At 37.2% G+C, this 20,820-nt stretch overlaps 3 gene segments (V, D, J or C); all 3 read right to left on the bottom strand.

The window, feature by feature from the left end:
- Window positions 1-759: 759 nt before the first annotated feature.
- LOC108714886 lies at window positions 760-1,471 on the bottom strand. The segment is given in 2 exon segments: window positions 760-1,124; window positions 1,208-1,471. Coding segments are annotated over 2 exon segments (507 nt in total).
- A 5,867-nt stretch (window positions 1,472-7,338) lies between these two features.
- LOC108714893 lies at window positions 7,339-7,812 on the bottom strand. The segment is given in 2 exon segments: window positions 7,339-7,664; window positions 7,752-7,812. Coding segments are annotated over 2 exon segments (366 nt in total).
- Window positions 7,813-12,678: 4,866 nt separating this feature from the next.
- On the bottom strand, window positions 12,679-13,168 carry LOC121400819. The segment is given in 2 exon segments: window positions 12,679-13,001; window positions 13,080-13,168. Coding segments are annotated over 2 exon segments (366 nt in total).
- Window positions 13,169-20,820: the final 7,652 nt, after the last annotated feature.

The raw sequence follows: 20,820 nt of genomic DNA on the forward strand, positions 1-20,820 counted from the left end.
GATGTCGTTGAATGATGCAGAAGTTAGTGGAGAATCATTGGATGGAGGGCGTATGTCAACATGCATGCCCCCACCCCCTCATGAATACAGCACTGCCAAACGGAGCAATGTTGTATTCATTGTTGCAGCAGTAGGTCTCTGTGTTCCAAAACACAGCACAGAGGCTTACACAAGCATTGTGCTACTCCTAATTTTTGTATTTTGCACACTGCCTTAGAGGTCATGAATTACCCCTGTTGTGTAGTGATGGGCGAATTTATTCGCCAGGCGCAAATTCGCGGCGAATTTGCGCGATTTGCCGCCAGCGAATAAATTCGCAAAACGTCCGTGAAAATTAGCGTCAAAAATTCGCCGGCGTCAAAAAAATTTTTTCCGAAAAAGCGGACACGGGCGCCAAAAACGGGCACCGGCGCCAAAAACGGGCGCCGGCGTCAAAAACGGGCGCCATTTCGCGAATTTTTCACCGTTTCGTGAAATTCGCACATTTTTCGGCGAAGCCAACGGAGCAAATTCGCCCATCAGTACTGTTGTGTAAATAAAGTTCATCTTTCTTTCAATTTCTTGAAATATTTCTACCAGAGATAACATCTATTTAAACATTTTTTCCTGTAATCACCACCTATAATTAATATAATCACTACTTGTTTTCTTGAGATTCTCAGAGGATTTTTGGTGCAAGATTGTTTATTGTATGTTCATTTTGTTTTACCTTTCATATATGAGATGTGAATGGAATTGTATTGCCCTCAAGTGGAGCAACATGGAAGGACAGGATTAGTGTTTTTGCTGCACTGCTCTGTGATTATTTGTCACTGTGTCTCTAGCACAGTAATACACGGCAGTGTCTTCAGTTTGTAGATTGTTCATTTGCAGATATAACTTGTTGTTATTATTGTCTCTGGAGATGGTGAATCTTCCTTTAATTGAATCAGCATAGTATGTGCTACCCCCATCACCTGTAATACTAGACACCCACTGTAATCCTTTCCCAGGAGCCTGTCTAACCCAGCTCATCCAGTAGCTACTGAATGTGAAGCCAGACGCTGTGCAGGACAGTTTGTGAGACCCTCCCGGCTTTATCACCACTGACTCTGACTGGGCAAGTTGTACATCACAGTGAACTCCTGGAAAAGAAGAGACATAACGATAGTTAAAAAATAAAATGTTATGTGATAATTGTAATTGTATTATTCCTTATTTTTATTACCTGATAAAAGTGTCATTAACATTACAAGAAACAACTTCATATTGACAGTGTGAGTTATGAGTCTGCCAGTTGGATGTAGCACATCTGATTCCTCTGCTTTATCTGGGAGCTGCAGGTTTTTAAAGAACTCAACCGAACATGTAAACCTTATTTGCATAATGTTGCCAGTGATTATATATCTGGTCTGTGATTAGTGTTATGATTATTATATTTTATGAAAATTAGCTGTGCTCAACCCCATGATTATATAGCATTTTAGCAGCAAAGATCTGTGTCTCCAAAGATGCCCCAGTAGCTCCCCATCTCCTTACTTACTAAGCTTAGTTAGGGACCCAATCACAATATACAGTACACATAGAATATACATTTCAAAATATAAGGCTGAAAGTAATTAATACAGATAATTACTACCTGGTAGCACAGACCCTGTGCAACTACTACTAGCATCAGAATGTAATAATCAGCCTTGTAACATCAGTTTATATTATAGGCCAAGCTTATTTTCTGCTTGATAATTAGCGACGACCCCTAAGCTTAGCTTCTCATCAGCTTCTCAGATCCGACTGAGCATGTGAGTGTCACAGACGCTTTCCAAGATGGTGACCCCCTGTGACAAGTTTGAAGTCCTGGATCATTGCTGCTATTGAGAATCTGAAACTTTACACTGGTGCAATAAGTTCACTGTATCAAAAATGGCATTTTAGCCCTATTTATTTTAGTTATTATTTAAGACATTATAACGTAAAACATGTAAATGTCCTTCCATTAAGAATGTGAGTGATATACAGTAGCTGAGGACAGAGGATCTATTAGTTATGGAAAGGAATTATGTGATCATATCCTTTATATACTTTGTTTTTAAAAATGTTTAGTGATGAGCACAAATTTTCCTTTTGCCCTACAATAGTTTACACAGAAGCAGTGCCCAGCTCCATATTGTAGCTCCCATCATTTCCATTTTCTGTCAGGTTATCCCTGTCAGATGAAAAAGGGCAACAATTTTGGAACTTTATCCAAGAAAAAGCAAATTGCAAGTAGAATGTACTCCCTATAAAAATGTGCATCATCTTCATGAATCAGAAGAAAGTGAGTGTAGGACTGGCCAGTAGTGATGGGTGAATTTATTTGCCAGGCGCGAATTTGCGGTGAATTTCCACATTTCGCCGCTGGCAAATACATTTGCAAAAATGCAGTGAAAATTCACTGGCCTCAAAGTTTTTTGACGCCAGCTACAATTCCGTCGCCACCAAAAATTAATGGTTGCTCATTGACTTTAATGCGCAACAGAATTGTCGCCAGCGTCGGAGTTGTCACTGGCGTCAATTTTGGGCCCCAAAAATGATGTTGGCATCAAAATTCGCTTTTCGCACAAAATTACAAATCACTACTGGCCACACATATGATGACTGATGTATTGAAAGTATTACTATATATATATATATATATATATATATATATATATATATATATATATATATAATATATATTATATATAATATTATATATATATATTACATATATATATATAGACAAATAGTCGCTGCTTTTAACAGGTGGGGAGTATTCTTAGTACCTTTTCACACTCAATGTCCTTTAATATATTAATATGCATAACTGCAGTGGTTCCAGTATTCTGACCCCAATAATATACAGGCATGGGATCCGTTACCCAGAAAGTTCTAAAGCTTTCTGGATAACAGATCCTATGCCTGTACTGTACTCATTTAGTGAGCACAATTTTTCCTTTTGCTGTCAGATTATAGATGTGTCAGCCTCAGAGATTGTACATCACATGACACAATGTATTATTTCAACTACTTTGAATATTGCAAAAACAGGTGCAAACTTTCATGTTTTTATATGTAATCTCTACTACCTGTAGCACCTCTGATTGTAGACTCTGTTTGTGTTTTATATGATTATATCTATATAGTGAGCGATTTGAATTCATTAGGTGGGGGTTCAATAAGGTTGTGACCACAAAGTCCATGCAGACAAAGATAAGAAATCCACATCACTAGCCCATATCATTCTATTTAGTACATAAATCATTTTTGTGCATAACGGTACTAAAAAATGTAAAATCAGATTTATAGTACTTCTCTCACACTTATTATATACATTACAAATGTTACTCTATTGCATTAAGCCAAAAGACCTAAAATGATCAGATAATGTTTTTTTTGGAAAAACAAATGACCAAGAAACAGCAGTATCAAACTACAATGACCAAAAGCTCTGGGACAAGCTCATTTTCCTAATATTAAAGAATGCAACAAAGCAGCACTCTTGAGATATGTAAGAGACTGGCTACTAAATAGGGACTTATATACTAGTTCTGATTGGCCCAGGTGTCAGTGATCCCTCATGCTGCAAAAAATTTGGCCTATTTCATGGCCATTCCCTATTTCTATGAGAACAAAGTGGCTAAATAGATGGAATAACAGATTATAGTATGTAAAGAGAATAGGAGAGTAAGAATAATAGTACTAAGAGTGGACCCTTTGTCTAAGATTTATTGGTGGGCCCCTGGTCAAAGATTTTTAGGCGGGCCCCTGGTGTCCCAGTCCGACACTGTCCCCACTTGTTATTGACCTATACAAAGTATAGCATTCAGTGAGACATAGATTTAATAAATCCACATATCTTTCAATATATTCAGCATGGTTGGGAAACAAAGGTTTGACAGGTGTCAGAGTGAAAGAAAATCTTAATAATTTTTGAATATGTCCTAAAATAAATCAACTTCTTTTGGTTAGTATTCGCCACTTACTGGACAAAGATGGCTGGGAAATATTTCCAGATACACTTACAATGGGCATCATTCAGTACTGTAGTCTATTCCATATGGCCCACAAAACCTGAGATAAATTTGGAAGAAGAATGCCAGCGGCAGCCTGAAAAACAATATTACACCAATAGAACTCCAGAAAAACCACATCTAAAAAAATGGTCAAGCAGAAACGATGTCATATTCTCCTTATGTACTGGCTGGAAACAATGAAAACAAAAAAGAATCTCAGTCCAAAAAGTTGCTAATGAACTGTATGCCAGTGACTTTATGTTGGGAAAAGTTTGCTGAATAAACCTGAGTTTTTCCTGAAGTGTCCCTGCCTTTATGCTCCTTATCTTCTGCATACCTGCCTACCATAGCTAATGTCCCACAAAAATTATGTGTACAGGCAGCCAGCTTGTCATTATATATATATATTGTCAGGGCCGCCCACACTGATAACCAAGCTCCACCCCATATCCCGCCCACTCCACATCGCAGTTAAAAGACCACACAGACATCAGCGCTAAAAAAGTAACCCCCCCACACACAATTTATAAAAAGCTATTGATGGTCAGGGCCCCCTTAAAAAAATTGGGGCCCCCCCAAAAAAAAATTTAAAAAAAAAATTATTTTTTTTAAAAAAAAAAAACATTGGTGGCAGGGGCCCCCTTATAAGTTAAAAAAAACTTGGGGCCCGAACAAAAAAAAAATGTAAAAGAAAAACTAAAAAAAAAAATTGGTGACAGGGGCCCCCTTATAAGTTAAAAACAAATTGGGGAATATTAAAATAATACATTGATGGCCGGGGGATTAAAAAAAAAACACACAAACTGGTGTTCAGTAGAATTGAACTCATGGCTTCAGTACTTCAACTTCGCCTCCTTTCGTGACTTCGGGTCTTTTCACCGCTTCAGGACTTCAATTTTGGCTTTTTTAGTGACTTCGGGTCTTTGCACCGCTTCAGGACTTCGGCTTTTTTCGTGACTTCGGGTCTTTTCAGCGCATCGGCATCGGCTTTTCGGCACTTCTGCTTTCGTCAACGCAGAGGCAAGACGTACGGCGCTCGTAAGGGGGGCCCGGATCTTCAAAAATTGCAGCGTTGCCGGGCCCCCCTTCATGCCCGGGCCCGGTACGCTTGTCCCCCGTCCCCTCCTGATGGCAGCCCTGTATATTGTACAAGTCAGAGGGGATATATCGTGGATGGCAGATATATATCCCCCTTTTTTAGCAAGGTCCCCATAGGCTTTCCTGTAAATTTGGGATTGAAGGAAAATCGTTCGATCGATGGATTAAAATCCTTCGAATCGTTCGATTCGAAGGATTTAATCATTCAATTGAACTATTTTTCCTACGATCAATCAAATGAATAAAATGCGGTAAATTCTTCGACTTCGATATTCGCTAATTAACCCTCAATATTCGACCCATAGTAAATATCCCCCCACATGTTAAACCAGCAAGAGGTGTGGGCTGGACATCCAAGGGGTGTTTTAAGGAAGTGAGAAGCAGGTGAAGGAAGAGAGTTGGAGTTTCATGTGGTTGTAACTCGCTGATCGCTGAGGAAAAAGATTCTCTGAAGACTATTTACTCCATGCAGACTGGACACTGTATTTGTCTGAAGTAAGATATTTTGTATTTTTGTGTTGCTGAAATCAAGCTTATTTTTCTGTTACCATTTTTTCCTGCCGCTGGAAAAGCTCTTTTGAGTTGCAAAATCAATGGATTTCCAGGATCAAGATATAGTGAATGTTATAGGAAGAGACTGTTATAAATAGAAGTTACCTTTTGTGCCAAAGTGTCAAAATGTTTTCTGCATTATGAACTTCTTGTTTTCTTGTCATTCTTAGAATGTTTTTAGCATAAGTTTGTTACAGTGAAAACAAATAGGCTTCTTGCATGTTCCATTTGTTTTGCCTTATATATGGGAAGTGAATGGACTTTTGTTGCCCCCAACTGGAGAATCATGGAAGGACAGGATTAATGTTTTTTGTTGCACTGCTCTGAGACTATTTGTCACTGTGTCTCTAGCACAGTAATACACAGCAGTGTCTTCAGATTGTAGATTGTTCATTTGCAGTTCATTTCTCTCTCTGGAGATGGTGAATCTTCCTTTAACCGAATCAGCATAGTATGTGCTACTCCCATCACTGGTAATAACAGACACCCACTGTAATCCTTTCCCAGGAGCCTGTCTAACCCAGCTCATCCAGGTGCTACTGAATGTGAAGCCAGAGGCTGTGCAGGACAGTTTGTGAGACCCTCCCGGCTTTATCACCACTGACTCTGACTGGTCAAGTTGTACATCACAGTGACCTCCTGGAAAACATAAGACATTATGGTATTTTTTTTAATAAATTCTTATGAGATTATTGGAGTTCTAATACCCCATAAAGAACATAAGTGACAATAAAATAACGAGAAACAACTTCATATTGACAGTGTGAGTTATGGGTTTGGCAGTTGGATGCAGCTCATCTGATTCCTCTGCAGGTTTTAAGGAACTCAACAGAACATTTGAACATTATTTGCATAATGCTGCCAGTGACTATATAACAGGCATGAGTTATAGATCTTCTTCTGAACATTATCTGGACCTGCAGTTATAAGTGGTTTTTAGATAAATTGGGTCACCATACCTTAATTCTACTGAAAATCATGTACAAATTAAATAAACCTAATAAGAGTGTTTTGCCAATAATTTGCATTTATTCATCTTAGATACAATGAAGTACAAGGTAATGTTTTATTTTTTCAGAGACAAGGGAAACCATTATCTAGATTTCTGCTTATCAGGTTTTAGGTAAGAGATCCTATACCTGTATGAATTATGTAAATCATATCATTATTGTACCTTGTTTTAACCAAACTGAGGGTGAGTTATTTCCTATAAAAATACATAATAAATCTCTTTATCTCCTAATGAATCAGATACAATTCAGAGTAGAACTGTTCAGACAGGTGTGATACAGTTATCCATCTTGAAGTTCTTGCAGTATATGGACAAACAATCCCTGCTTTATTTAAGTGGGAGTGGATTTTTTTAGTAGTTTTTTTAGACTTGTCCTTTAATACATTAATATAGGTGACTCCAGTCAATGTTTTAAATGTCTTTAATATTTTTATTAGAAATAAAGAGAATTAAATAATATCAAAATGTTTTCTGCATTATGAACTTCTTGTTTTCTTGTCATTCTTAGAATGTTTTTAGCATAAGATTGTTACAGTGAAAACAAATAGGCTTCTTGCATGTTCCGTTTGTATTGCTTTATATATAGAAGGTTAATGGACTTTTGTTGACCTCAACTGGAGAATCCTGGAAGGACAGCATTAATGTTTTTGTTGCACTGCTCTGAGACTATTTGTCACTGTGTCCCTCTCTAGCACAGTAATACACGGCAGTGTCTTCAGATTGTAGATTGTTTATTTGCAGATATAACTTGTTGTTATTATTGTCTCTGGAGATGGTGAATCTTCCTTTAACTGAATCAGTGTAGTATGTGCTACTCCCATCACTGGTAATAGCAGACACCCACTGTAATCCTTTCCCAGGAGCCTGTCTAACCCAGCTCATCCAGCTACTACTGAATGTGAAGCCAGAGGCTGTGCAGGACAGTTTGTGAGACCCTCCCGGCTTTATCACCACTGACTCTGACTGGTCAAGTTGTACATCACAGTGACCTCCTGGAAAACATAAGACATAATGGTATTTTTTTAATAAAATGTTATGAGATGATTGGAATTCTAATACTCCATAAAGAACATTCTTACCTGACAAAAGTGATAATAAAATAACAAGAAACAACTTCATATTGACAGCGTGAGTTATGGGTTTGGCAGTTGGATGCAGCTCATCTGATTCCTCTGCAGGTTTTAAGGAACTCAACAGAACATTTGAACATTATTTGCATAATGCTGCCAGTGACTATATAACCGGCATGAGTTATAGATCTTCTTCTGAACATTATCTGGACCTGCAGTTATAAGTGGTTTTCACATAATTTAGATCACCATACCTTAATTCTACTTAAAATCATTTAAAAATTAAATAAACCTAATAAGATTGTTTTGCCACTAATTTGCATTTATTCATCTTAGATACAATGAAGTACAAGGTACTATTTTATTTTTCAGATTAAGGGAACCTATTATCTAGATTTCTGCTTACCAGGTTTTAGGTAAGAGATCCTATACCTGTATGAATTATGTAAATCATATCATTACTATATCCTGTTTTAACCAAACTGCAGGTAACATAGTAACATAGTAAGTAAGGTTGAAAAAAAGACACACGTCCATCCAGTTCAACCTTTTAAAGTTTTTTTTTATCTGCCTAACTGCTAGTTGATCCAGAGGAAGGCAAAAAAACCCATCTGAAGCCTCTCCAATTTGCCTCAGAGGGGGAAAAATTCCTTCCTGACTCCAAAATGGCAATTGGACTAGTCCCTGGATCAACTTGTACTATGAGCTATTTCCCATAACCCTGTATTCCCTTACTTGCTAAAAAGCCATCCAACCCCTTCTTAAAGCTATCTAATGTATCAGCCTGTACAACTGATTCAGGGAGAGAATTCCACATCTTCACATCTCTCACTGTAAAAAACCCCTTCCGAATATTTAGGCGGAACCTCTTTTCTTCTAATCGGAAATGGGTGACCTTGTGTCAGCTGGAAAGACCTACTGGTAAATAAAGCATTAGAGAGATTATTATACGATCCCTTTATATATTTATAGGTGACTGCAGAGGATACTGTTTTGACATGATTGTGTTTTTCTTTTAATTCACTTGCATTTTATACATATATGTCCCTTTTTGTCAAAACAAATTTCCATGATGGGGTTGGAAATGATGCAGCACACAGTCCCAGATGTCATATCCCAAGACATCTACTAATATTTCCTAGGAAAGCAGTGCCAGGGCAATCCCTCACTATTGGTTTGCACACCTTGTCATCAGAATCGTATTGGCAGTATTGGCACAAATCAGCACAAATATTATATCCCTAAGCTTTGATAGGGATAATATCAGCTAGAACAGAAAAATCAAGTAAGTACTTATCTCTTAGACTTAGATTATTACTTATATCTCAGTTTAGATAAAGAAAACCTAGAAACCTACAGCAATATATTGGTAACATAGAAGTTATTTTAAATGTATTTGTGCCCAAATAAAACCTCTTGGCATATCTACCATAGAATCATCTGCAGCATCGCACCACCTGCAGACCGCAGAAACACTCCTCAGTATTTTATTTTCACATGCATGCCATGAAAAACTTATCTCACTGTTTATCAATGAAAACACTTTTCAAGTTTTAAGAGAAAAACTGAAACTGAATTAACATTCAAATTAACATTGGCTAAATTCGCTAGCGAGGTGGACCTACTCTAGTGCTACTTCGCACCCTTACGCCAGGCGAAGTTGCACTCTGGCGAAGGGACGTAACTATGCTAATTCACTAAGTTGCGTGAACGTTACCTCTTGCGTAGAGTAGATAGGACTTGCTTCAAAAAAAGTTGAAAGTTGAAGTCCCAAAAAAACCTAGGCGTCTTTTACTTTTTAAGGGTGATGGGCTGAAAAAGATCGTAAATTTTTTGGGGGGTACCCCCCTACATTTCCTAAAATATGGCACCTAAACTATACAGTGGGCACATGTATAGGGCAAAATAACAACTCTATTTTATGAATGCTGATCGTAACATTGCTAGCGCAACTTCGCAAACGATCGGTAACTTGTGCGCAACTTCAGATCTTCGTGAATTTGCGTAGCCCTGGCGAATCTACGCCTGCCGAAGTGTGGCGAAGCCAATGCTGGCACAACTTTGTAGGTAAGTAAATTTGCCCCTATATTTTTAGTACTTACACCCTTTCCCAACATAAGGACCTGTAGACACAGATCTCTGCACTCAAGTATGGGTCTCTGTGCTCTACCTGATTATTCCAGACTTCCACTCTGGGCTAAGTCAATATTAGCATCAGACTTGTGCTTAAATAATCACACATAGATGCCATTTCACACCATAACTGCAGCTATCCTGACCCAATTACACTGTTATTTAGGAAAAAAAGCAGCATTTGTAAAAAGACCTCTAAGTTCCATCAGTTATTATTGCTTTGGTGTATGCGAGAAATAAAAGTCCTTGTAAAAGTCTCTACATCTGATGAATTTCTGAAAATTCCCATATAGGATTATATATAGGGGGCTGTTCATCTTTAAATTATCTTTTAGTATGAAGTAGAGAGCTATACACCAGCAGTGACAATACGGGGCACATTTACTTAGCTCGAGTGAAGGATAAGAAGGAAAAAAAACTTCGAATTTCATATGCTTTTTTTTGGCTACTTCGACCATCGAGTACAACTTGACTTCAAAACGAACGATTTGAACTAAAAATAGTTCGATCGTTCGACCATTCAATAATCAAAGTACTGTCTCTTTAAAGAAAACTTCGACTTCCTACTTCGCCACCTAAAACATACCGAGCCTTAATGTTAGCCTATGGGGAAGGTCCCCATAGGCTTTCTAGCAAATTTCTGAACGAAGGAATTTCGTTCGATCGATGCATTAAAATCCTTCGAATCATTTGATTCAAAAAATTTCGGTAAATCCGTCGACTTGGATATTCAAAGTTGAAGGATTTAACTTCGTTAAATTAACCCTCGATATTCGACCCTTAGTAAATACGCCCCTACGTATTGAACACATCAAAGTTTTTCTCAGTAAATATATTTGTAATGGGGCTATTGACATGAAATTTACACCAGATGTTGGTAACAACCCAAGTTATCCACACATACAAAGAAATAAAATAACAAAACAAATAAGTCCATAAATTAAGTTATGTGTAATAAAGTGGAATGACATAGGGAAAAAGTATTGAACACATGAAGAAAAGAGGTGCAAAAAGCCATGGAAAGCCAAGAAACCTGATGAAATATGTCAGTATTGAGAAAACCCTCTAAACCTAGCCTTCAAGATTTAAAGACAGTTAGTGTAGAAGAATGGGCCAAAATCACCCCTGAGCAATGCATGAGTTTAGTTTCTCCATACAGGAGACGTATTGAAGCTGTCACTACCAAGAAAGGCTTTTCTACTTAAATAAATTAAAGGGGCAGATTTATCAAGGGTCGAATTTTGAGTGGTTAAAATCTTCGAAAATCGACTATCGAATTGAAAACCATCAATATTCGAATTCGAAGGTTTTTCAACAAAATTGGGCATCCTGCGATCGAATAAAAATCTTTCGATCGAACGATTAAATCCTTCGAATTGAAGGATCAGAACGATTTTAGCGATCGATCGAACGATTTTTATTCGATTGTAAAAAAACTTAGAAAATGTTTGTAGAAGGTCCCCATAGGCTAACATAGCAATTCGGTTTGATTTGGTGAAGTATTGAAGTGGAATTTTTTTTAAAGAGACACTACTTCGACTATGGAATGGTCGAATATTCAAACGATTTTTTATTCGAATCGTTTGAATCGAAGTCGAATAGTAGAATTTGGCCTTTTCGATGGTTGAAGTACCCAAAAAATTACTTCGAAATTCTAACTTTTTGAAATTCGAATATTCCCTCGAATCTACTTCGACCCTTGATAAATCTGCCCCTAAGTGTGTTCAATACTTATTCCCTGTGTGATTCCATTTTATTTCATATAACTTAATTTATGGATTTATTTGTTTTGATTGCTTTGTATATGTGGATTACTTGAGGTTGTTACCGGCATCTGGTGTAAATTTCATGTCAATAGCCACCTATTGGTTTGAGTTTTTTAGCTTTTTATTCAGCAGCTCTCCAGTTTGCAATTTCAGTAGTCTTCAGTAGTCTTGTTGCTACGGTCCAAAATGTCCTAGCAACCATGAATTTATTTGTATACAAGACTGGAATATGAATAGGAGAGGGTCTCAATAGAAAGATGAGCAATACAAGTAGCAATAACAATAAATGTGTAGCCTTACAGTCAGTGGCCTCCATTGGAAAGCCGGAAAGAATCAGTAGAAGAAAGCAAATAATTCAATAACTATAAAAAAAATAATGAAGACCAACTGAAACGTTTCTTAGAATTAGACATTCTATAAAATACTTGAAAGTTAACGTAGAGGTGAACCACCCCACAGAAATAGTGGGGCAGAGTTTAAAGATTCAGAACAATTTTATCAGCTTAATCTTTGTCAGTTTTATCGGAAAGAAAACATTGGTGCCAATTCATCAAAATGACTTTGACTGCTTTGAACAGCTGAACACCATTTTGTTTAATGGGTGTCAGAACTCAGCTCATCTCTTTAGATCATTAACATCCATTTTAAACCCTACTCCCAGATGCAAATCTCATGAGGAGAAAGGGCAGTTATTTTCTCTGATGAAAATAAATTGTTCCTGCTTGGTAAATATATTATTCAGTCTAAAAGGTCAGTAATGACTTTACCCTCCTTATAACAGCCATTTGTTATTTAGCTAAAGTACTAACTTTTGAATCTAAAAAAATGTGTTAGACAGCACAACATTATCCCATGCATGTGACTTCTTGTTCTTGCTTTGGTTCTATTGCATTTATAGCATATGAGAACAGTAGAAGTGTTTATATAGTGTGACGCTGAACTGGTACTGCATTCCACAAATATAGCTGCAAACAGCTGCTGCTGCCTAGTGGTTACATGAGTGCTGTAGTTGCTGAGTGTTTTTGTATAGGGTTTTCCTAGTTGTTCTCATTGTGCATTGTACAGTAATAGGTTGCAGTATCTTCTGGCTTCAGGCTGCTTATCTCCAGATAGACTGTAGTGATTGAATTGTCTTTGGTGATTGTAAATCTTCCCTTGAATGAAGAAGTGTAGTCTGTGTTCCCATTGTTAGGATTTATTCTTCCAACCCACTGCAAACCTTTCCCTGGGATCTGCAGAACCCAGTGCATATAGTAGCTGCCAAAATCATACCCTGAGGTTTTGCAAGTTAATTTCACAGTTTCTCCAGGCTTTTTCATTTCTGAGCCTGATTGTATTAGTTGAATATCTGAAATGACTCCTATAAGAGAAAATAAGTAGGTAAGACATAAGGCCCATTAAACAATAGCATTACTGGTCTGTTAATGACTTCACTTACCAAGGATTGTTGAGAATCCAATTAAAGAGAATAAAAGTAACATATTTGTGATGACTGCAGGTCACAGACAGAGAATGCAGCACTCGCAGCACAGTGGTTATACACAGCAGCTCTTGGGTTGTGGCTTTTGAATCTGCACTGTCCTGTGCCAAGATCCCAAATTTGCATTTGCACCTGATAGGTACTATATAAAGAGCACACAATATCTATGAGAATTCCAAGATGCTGAATCTAGGGTAATGCTTCATATTTGCCTTTTTATCTGTAGCAATATGTATTTTCATTATTTGGGCATATTGCTGCAATTTTACTTGAAAGATTTCCAAGAATGCTGTTTGTCTTTTAAAATTTGTTAATAGATTTTTTATTTTTTTATTTTAAGTGTATTATTACATAAAAAAGTTTAATCTTAACGTATGTAAAGAGACACAAACATATATATAGTGTATAGCAGCTTGCTTTCACCTGACTTCATTACATGCCTAATGATGTAGTGGATTATTGTCATGCCACATGGGACACGTTAACCCAAATTAAGGCTACAAGTTTCTCTATTCGCCCCATTGGCGGGGCGCCCCTGTGTATGCCAAAATGTCAGAAATGACTGCAGTTAAAAGGATTTTTCCATGATTTTTATGGTTTTATTTCTGAATTACACTGTTTACACTTCAAATAATTCACTCTACAACATCAAATTTAATTTTTACCATTTTAATATTGGTGTATGCAGCCATCTCAGGTCATTTTGCCTGATTCTGTGGTTTCAGACAGAGCCAGCACTTGAAATACTTTCAGATAAGCTAATGTTTCTCCAACTGAATGTAACTGAAGGAATTGCAGTTTGACTTGGGTTTTTACTATTTTTACTATTCTCATATCTACCAGGGAGCTGTTATGAGTAACTGAAGTTTATCAGAGCACAAGTCACATAACTGGAAGCACCTGGGAAAATCAATATGTCTAGCCAATGTCAGATTTCAAAATAAAATATTTTAAAAACCTGATTTCAGTGCAGAATTTTGCTGGAGCAGCACTATTAACTGCTGTGTTTTGGAAAAAAAACATGTTTTCACATGTCAGAATTCATTAAGTAAACCTGCTCTTTCTCTGGTGCAAATCATTTTCCCCATGTATTGCATTTTGGCAAATGGAAACCTTATAGCTTGGGTTTTAGGGACAAATGGGGCCCTGCCTTCTTGGAGCAGAAACTGATGAACAGGATTATTAAATGGTCAGTGAGATGAAAGAAATTAAGCAAATATGAAATAGTTGGGGACATGGTTATTACACTGTATGTCTCTGTGTTCAAAACACAGAGAATAGAAAAAAGCAGTGTGTGAAGTAAAAAAGAGCTTTGCACTGTGCCTATTTTTTTAACTTTGCATTTTTGACGTCATCAATAACCCCTTTGTGTAAACAAAGTTATATTTTTATCCAGAAATAAAAAAAATATAACTTTTTCAGCAATAATTAGTATAAATCACTACCAGTTTTTCTTGAGATTCTTATGTAGGGATGTGAAAATCTTAGACACCCTTACACTTTACAGACAGGCACATCCCTAGTGATATGGACACCTCAGTGGGTCCTTATGGGGACCTTGTGCTTATGTAACCCCTGCAGTTCACACAGTGTACACCAGATGACACTGTGCCAGAGTATAAAAGGTTTAGGAACCATGTGTTCTGGGTCCATTGCTTTAGCCCAACCAAGCAGGCTGGAAGGGAATGGGTAGTGTCGACCCTAGGCGCATTGGCCCTAGTAATTAGACAGCTATACTCAATTATAGATCACTCTAGGAGTGATAGAGAGGTTATTTAGTTGAGCAGCTCAAGGCTCCGCCGAGGAGATTAGAGGGATTAAGATCCCAGGGTATTACTGACCCAGAGTATGGAATCAAGTGTTGAGATAGGGATGTCAGGAGTTCCCCTAGTCTGCCACTGGAAGATATCCTGAAAACTGGGCAATACCCATCACATGCTGTCAACTTACTCTCTGCTGTATATTCCCTAGCCTGTGGGGATTCAGCCGATACGTGCTGTGAGTATATGCTTCCTTTATGCTGCTGTGTATGTTCTATACTCCATTGTGGATCCATGTGCTGAATGATCTATGTGCTATTGTTCAATTAACACAGTTATTTGTTCAACCGTTAAAGAACTACTGGCGACCATCATTGTGCTATCACACCCAGTTACAGTTACACTATACCCTTGCCTCCACAGCATTGCGAGGGCTTACCCCTGAGAAAGAGAGCTCATCTGTGGTCTCAGCCCACAAAGGAAAGTAGCTAAAACTGCCCTAGCACAAGTCAGTTTACTATAGCGCTACACTTTAAATATTTTTTACACAAGTTTGGTACAGAGAAGATTGATAGGTTTCTTGCATGTTCATTTTATTTCACAGTATAAGAATGAGCTTTTGTTTCCCCCACCTGGAGGACTGAGGGATATCAGTATTAATGTATTTGTTACACTTATATAGGATTCTTTGTCACTGTGTCTAGCACAGTAATACACTGCAGTTTCTTCAGTTTGTAGATTGTTCATTTGCAGATATAACTTGTTGTTGTTATTGTCTCTGGAGATGGTAAATCTTCCTTTAACTGAATCAGCATAATATATATGACTTGCATCATATATACGTTATAACCACTGTAATCCTTTCCCAGGAGCCTGCCTAACCCACTTTATATAGCTACTGAATGTGAAGCCAGAGGCTGTGAAGACCCTCCCGGCTTTATCACCACTGGCTCTGACTGGGCAAGTTGTACATCACAGTAACCTCCTGAAATAGATTAGACATGATAGTTTTTAAATACAATATAATGAGTTGACTAGAATTCTATTATTTTATAAGGAACATTCATACCTGATAAAAGTGGTATTTAAAAAACAAGAAACAACTTCATATTGACAGCGTGAGTTATGGGTCTGACAGTTGGATGCAGCACATCTGATTCCTGTTTTATCTGGGAGCTGCAGGTTTTTTTTAAAGAACTCAACAGAAATTGTGAACGTTATTTGCATAATGCTGCCAGTGATTATATAACAGGCATGAGTTATAGATCTTCTTCTGAACATTATCTGGTCTGTAGTAGTGTAATGGTTTTATTAAATTAGCTGTGCTCAATCCCATGCTTTTATGAAATAAAAAATATATATATACTTATATATATAAATATTATTTAGATTCAGAATGGGCATTATTTTTAAAAATTCAATGATAATAAGATATGTTGTGATGTTTAATGTATTAAATAATATAAGTGATATAGATGAGGGCAGAGGGTCTCCTCGTTTGTAAAGGTATAGGAACCAGTGATGGGCGAATTTATTTGCCAGGCGTGTATTCGCGGCGAATTTGCTCGATTCGCCGTGGGCAAATACATTTGCGAAACGTGCGAAAAAATAGCCGGCATCAAAAAAGGGATGCCGGCGCCGTTTCGCTAATTTTTCGCCCAAATTCGCCCATCACTAATAGGAACTATTATCTGGAATACTTGGGACCTGGATAATGGGTCTTTCTGTAACTTGGATCTCCATACCTGAAGCCTACTAAAAACATTTTAAAACTTTGAATAAAACCAACAGAATTGTTTTGCATCTAATTTGGATTTATGCCTCTTAGTTAGTGCAAGGTATTGTTTTATTGTTACAGAGAAAAAGGAAACCATGATCTATTTTCCAGATGTGAGGTTTGTAGATAAGAGATTATATACAAATCCCCAGGCATCACTACATAAAAAACAGTGTTCTTATCAAGCTGTGTACTGATTTTCAGTGGCCGCATACATCTGTGTAAAAATCCAGCACAAATTGAAGCAACCTCTATAAAGTGTTATAGAAAAATACAGTGTTTATCCATTGTGGTTTTTCTACACAGTCTTTTTGAGAGCCACTTCTGATGTTTAAAATAATGGTATCAAATCTAATATTTGGATGGCATAAAATATAACACACACACCTTGATAAATTTGCCATTTATTTTACACTACATTTGACATGGCTTAAAATAGATTAAATGCTTTAATAAATAGGGCGCTTAATGTCCTATTATATATTAATATAGGTGACTCCTGAGGATCTAGTATTCTGTCTGTATGAATGATATGGTTACGAGACATGGACAGGCCATCAGCATATTTTTTGCCAAACCACAGCCAAATGTTGCAACGAGAAAAGCCCCAGGGAAAAACGCAGTTAAAAAAAAAAAAAAGCAGAGGGCAAAAAACTCCCATTGCCATCAATGGGGGAATGTAATTAAAGAGCAAGACAATTCGCAAAAAAATCCGCATCTCATGTTGTCTCTTAAACTGTTATTGCATTCCGAATTATAATTGCACATTTCGAAATTGTAATTGCACACTCTTAAGAAGTGCTTGAAGGTGTCATAATCTTTTGTAGCAAACAGAACAACTTTTTCAGTAAGAAATTTTATTGTATTTACTGCGCAAATTATAAGACTTGCCACCGGTCTTCCACTGTCAGAAATGGTCGCTAAACAGTTTCCGGTTTCACAAAAGCTATATTAAATTTGCTGAAAGCAAAAAATTTTCGCGCAAACGCATAAAATGGGACAGGTTTGTTCATGACTAACGGTCACAATCTCACTGTTCATGCAAATATGATACCTATCTTCCCAGCCTCTCCAAGTGTCCTGCCTGGTGTTTGGAAAAGAGGTTGGTACCTCTCTGATAATACAGTTTATAAAAAAATTACCAAACACTCGAAGGCTTGTGAAGCTGGGCGAACCCCTGCGTGTTTATTCACGTCAGTGATGTAACGTTTCGGGGGCGGACCCCTTCGTCAGACATACAGATTAGCGTGCTCCCACAAATCCTTATACCTTCCTTAATTAACCAATTAGTGGCAATCAATGTGCAAATTTCATAACATTACAAATATTTAAATCGTATATTTCACATTTTTTTCTATTATTCTTGTATGAGTCTCATTCTTTAAATAGTCCATATGAAAAAAATCAATTAGACAAAAGAGTGAAAAAGGCATAAAAAATAACGTGAATTCCTTACTCGTACATAAAATATAGCAATGTCCATTCACTTTGTGGAAACCATCCGGATAATGTTCCTAGTCTAGTTAGATCCTAAAATCAGTGTATAAATTAGTGAATACATTAATAACTTTATAAATATATGAATAAAACCAAATGGCTTTACTGAACACTTTAAATAGTTAAAATCTACATCTTATGGTACCTGGGTTAAATATAGGAAATTCTACCTTACCCTGGTTCAAAGCTTTCCCTTAATAGCTGCTCATTCATTGAATGAATCTATAGGAAAATAATATGATACATTTAGATGGCCGAAAGAAAAACAATATTGTTACATGTATCAGTTTATAGATAACAGTTCATATTAAACTCTTTGTTTAACCCTCTAGGTTGTTTTGTTTGTAATAGCCGTATCCAGAAACATTCCCTTTGCAACAATTTCTTCTTTGTTTCCTTTTCTCTTCTCCCACGTACTTTCTCCAGTATTTGCCACCTCAGTTGGCTAATTCTATGTCCCTGCCGTGCCAAGGTCGTTTCTTTCTTTTTCCTTTCTGTGCCTAATTTCTCTTCCTGCTTTGTGGGTGCATAGTTATGGATTACTAATTACTGATTACAGTTGTTTTACTTCTTTGTAATGTGACCTGTCTCGGTATAACTTGTATTTCTTTTTTTAGCAATGTTACATTTTCCTCATTATATCCTCTCTCTACAAATTTTTTACAACACAGGGTAGGATTCCCTTTATTACAACATATGATACACATACAAAAGCAATTTGGAAAACAATAACCAAATACTGGGGTATTCTAAAGTCTGACCCAAAATACGGTAAATTATACAGCCAATTGCCACTGTTCTCCTATAAGAGAGGGAAAAGTGTAGGGGATTATTTAAAATATAATCGACAGGGTAATAAGGAAAAACATAAGGAAGCCCCAAAAGTAAATGGCACATTTCCATGCAGAAACTGCAGACATTGTAATGGTATTATCCAGGGGGATAACATCCCCTTAAAGGAATGAAACACAGGGTAAAAGGCTTCTTTACATGCAACAGTACCAATATAATATATTGCATTAAGTGTCCTTGTGGGCTAGCCTATATAGGCCAGACAAGTAGAAGTCTAAAAACAAGATTAAATGATCCCAAATCAGTAATCCGTAACTATGCACCCACAAAGGAGGAAGAAAAGTTAGGCACAGAAAGGAAAAAGAAAGAAACGACCCTGGCACGGCATTTCCACGAACAGTGACATAGAATTAGCCAACTGAGGTGGTAAATACTAGAGAAAGTATGTGAGAGTAGCGAAAAGGAAACAAAGAAGAAATTGTTGCAAAGGGAATGTAGATTCTAACTATTTAACGTGTTCGGTAAAGCCATTTGGTTTTATTCATGTATTTATAAAGTTATTAATGTATTCACTAATTTATACACTGATTTTAGGATCTAACTAGACTAGGAACATTATCCGGATGGTTTCCACAAAGTGAATGGACATTGCTATATTTTATGTACGAGTAAGGAATTCACGTGATTTTTTATGCCTTTTTCACTCTTTTGTCTAATTGATTTTTTCATATGGACTATATAAAGAATGAGACTCATACAGGAATAATAGAAAATATGTGAAATATATGATTTAAATATTTGTAATGTTTTGAAATTTGCACATTGATTGCCACTAATTGGTTAATTAAGGAAGGTATAAGGATTTGTGGGAGCACGCTAATCTGTATGTCTGACGAAGGGGTCCGCCCCCGAAACGTTACCACTGACGTGAATAAACATGCAGGGGTTCGCCCTGCTTCACAAGCCTTCGAGTGTTTGGTAATTTTTTGTATACACAATCTCACTGTAACACCACTTTATGATATATATATACATTTATATGTTTGCATGTGTATAATTTACTATTTATATGAATGCTGGTGATCTACAAACAGTTGCCTTTCTGTAACCCAAACTTACTCTGTAACTATGTATCTTTTTTTAAATACATAGGGGCTCATTTATCAACACTGGGCAAATTTGCTCATGGGCAGTAACCCATGGCAACCAATGAGATTGCTGCATTCATTGTTCTACTTGCAGCTGGTTTCAAACAGCTAATCACTGGTTGGTTGCTATAGGTAACTGCCCATGGGCAAAGTTGCCCAGTGTTGATAAATGAGCCCCATAGTTACAAGAAAGATAATACACCGGAGCAGGAGATTTAGAATTCCTAATTCTAAAACACAGCAGTTGACAAGCAAAGCAAAAGAAAATAAGTGTTGTATTATTATTAAAATTATTATTAACATGTATTTTTAATACATTTTTAGTGCCAACATATTCCACAGAATTGAAAAGTAAATGTGTTTCTATAAAGAACATACAGAATTACATAAATAGCAATCAGTAACCGATACCATTACCATTGCAGGGTGCTTAATGAAATAACATGATATCAGTTCTTGATGAAGACTACCAGTGTTGGACTGGGGGGGGGTCTAGGCCCACCAGGGCTGGGGTGCCCCCAACCCCGACTTCAGGGTTCCCTCACCAGCCACCCACAACCCTCCTCTATCCACCTCCCCCCCACCCCAACCAGCACGTATCTGCTTTTCTTGCATCTGTCAGGGTGGGGAGATCACGGAGTGCTGACTGTCTGGCAGGTGGTAGCAGATCTGCACCAGTGGGGCCCACGAGGGCTGTAGGATCACCAGGTTTTTCCTGGGGTCCT

Source organism: Xenopus laevis, chromosome 1L, assembly GCF_017654675.1.
Source record: "Xenopus laevis strain J_2021 chromosome 1L, Xenopus_laevis_v10.1, whole genome shotgun sequence".
Classification (NCBI taxonomy): domain Eukaryota; kingdom Metazoa; phylum Chordata; class Amphibia; order Anura; family Pipidae; genus Xenopus; species Xenopus laevis.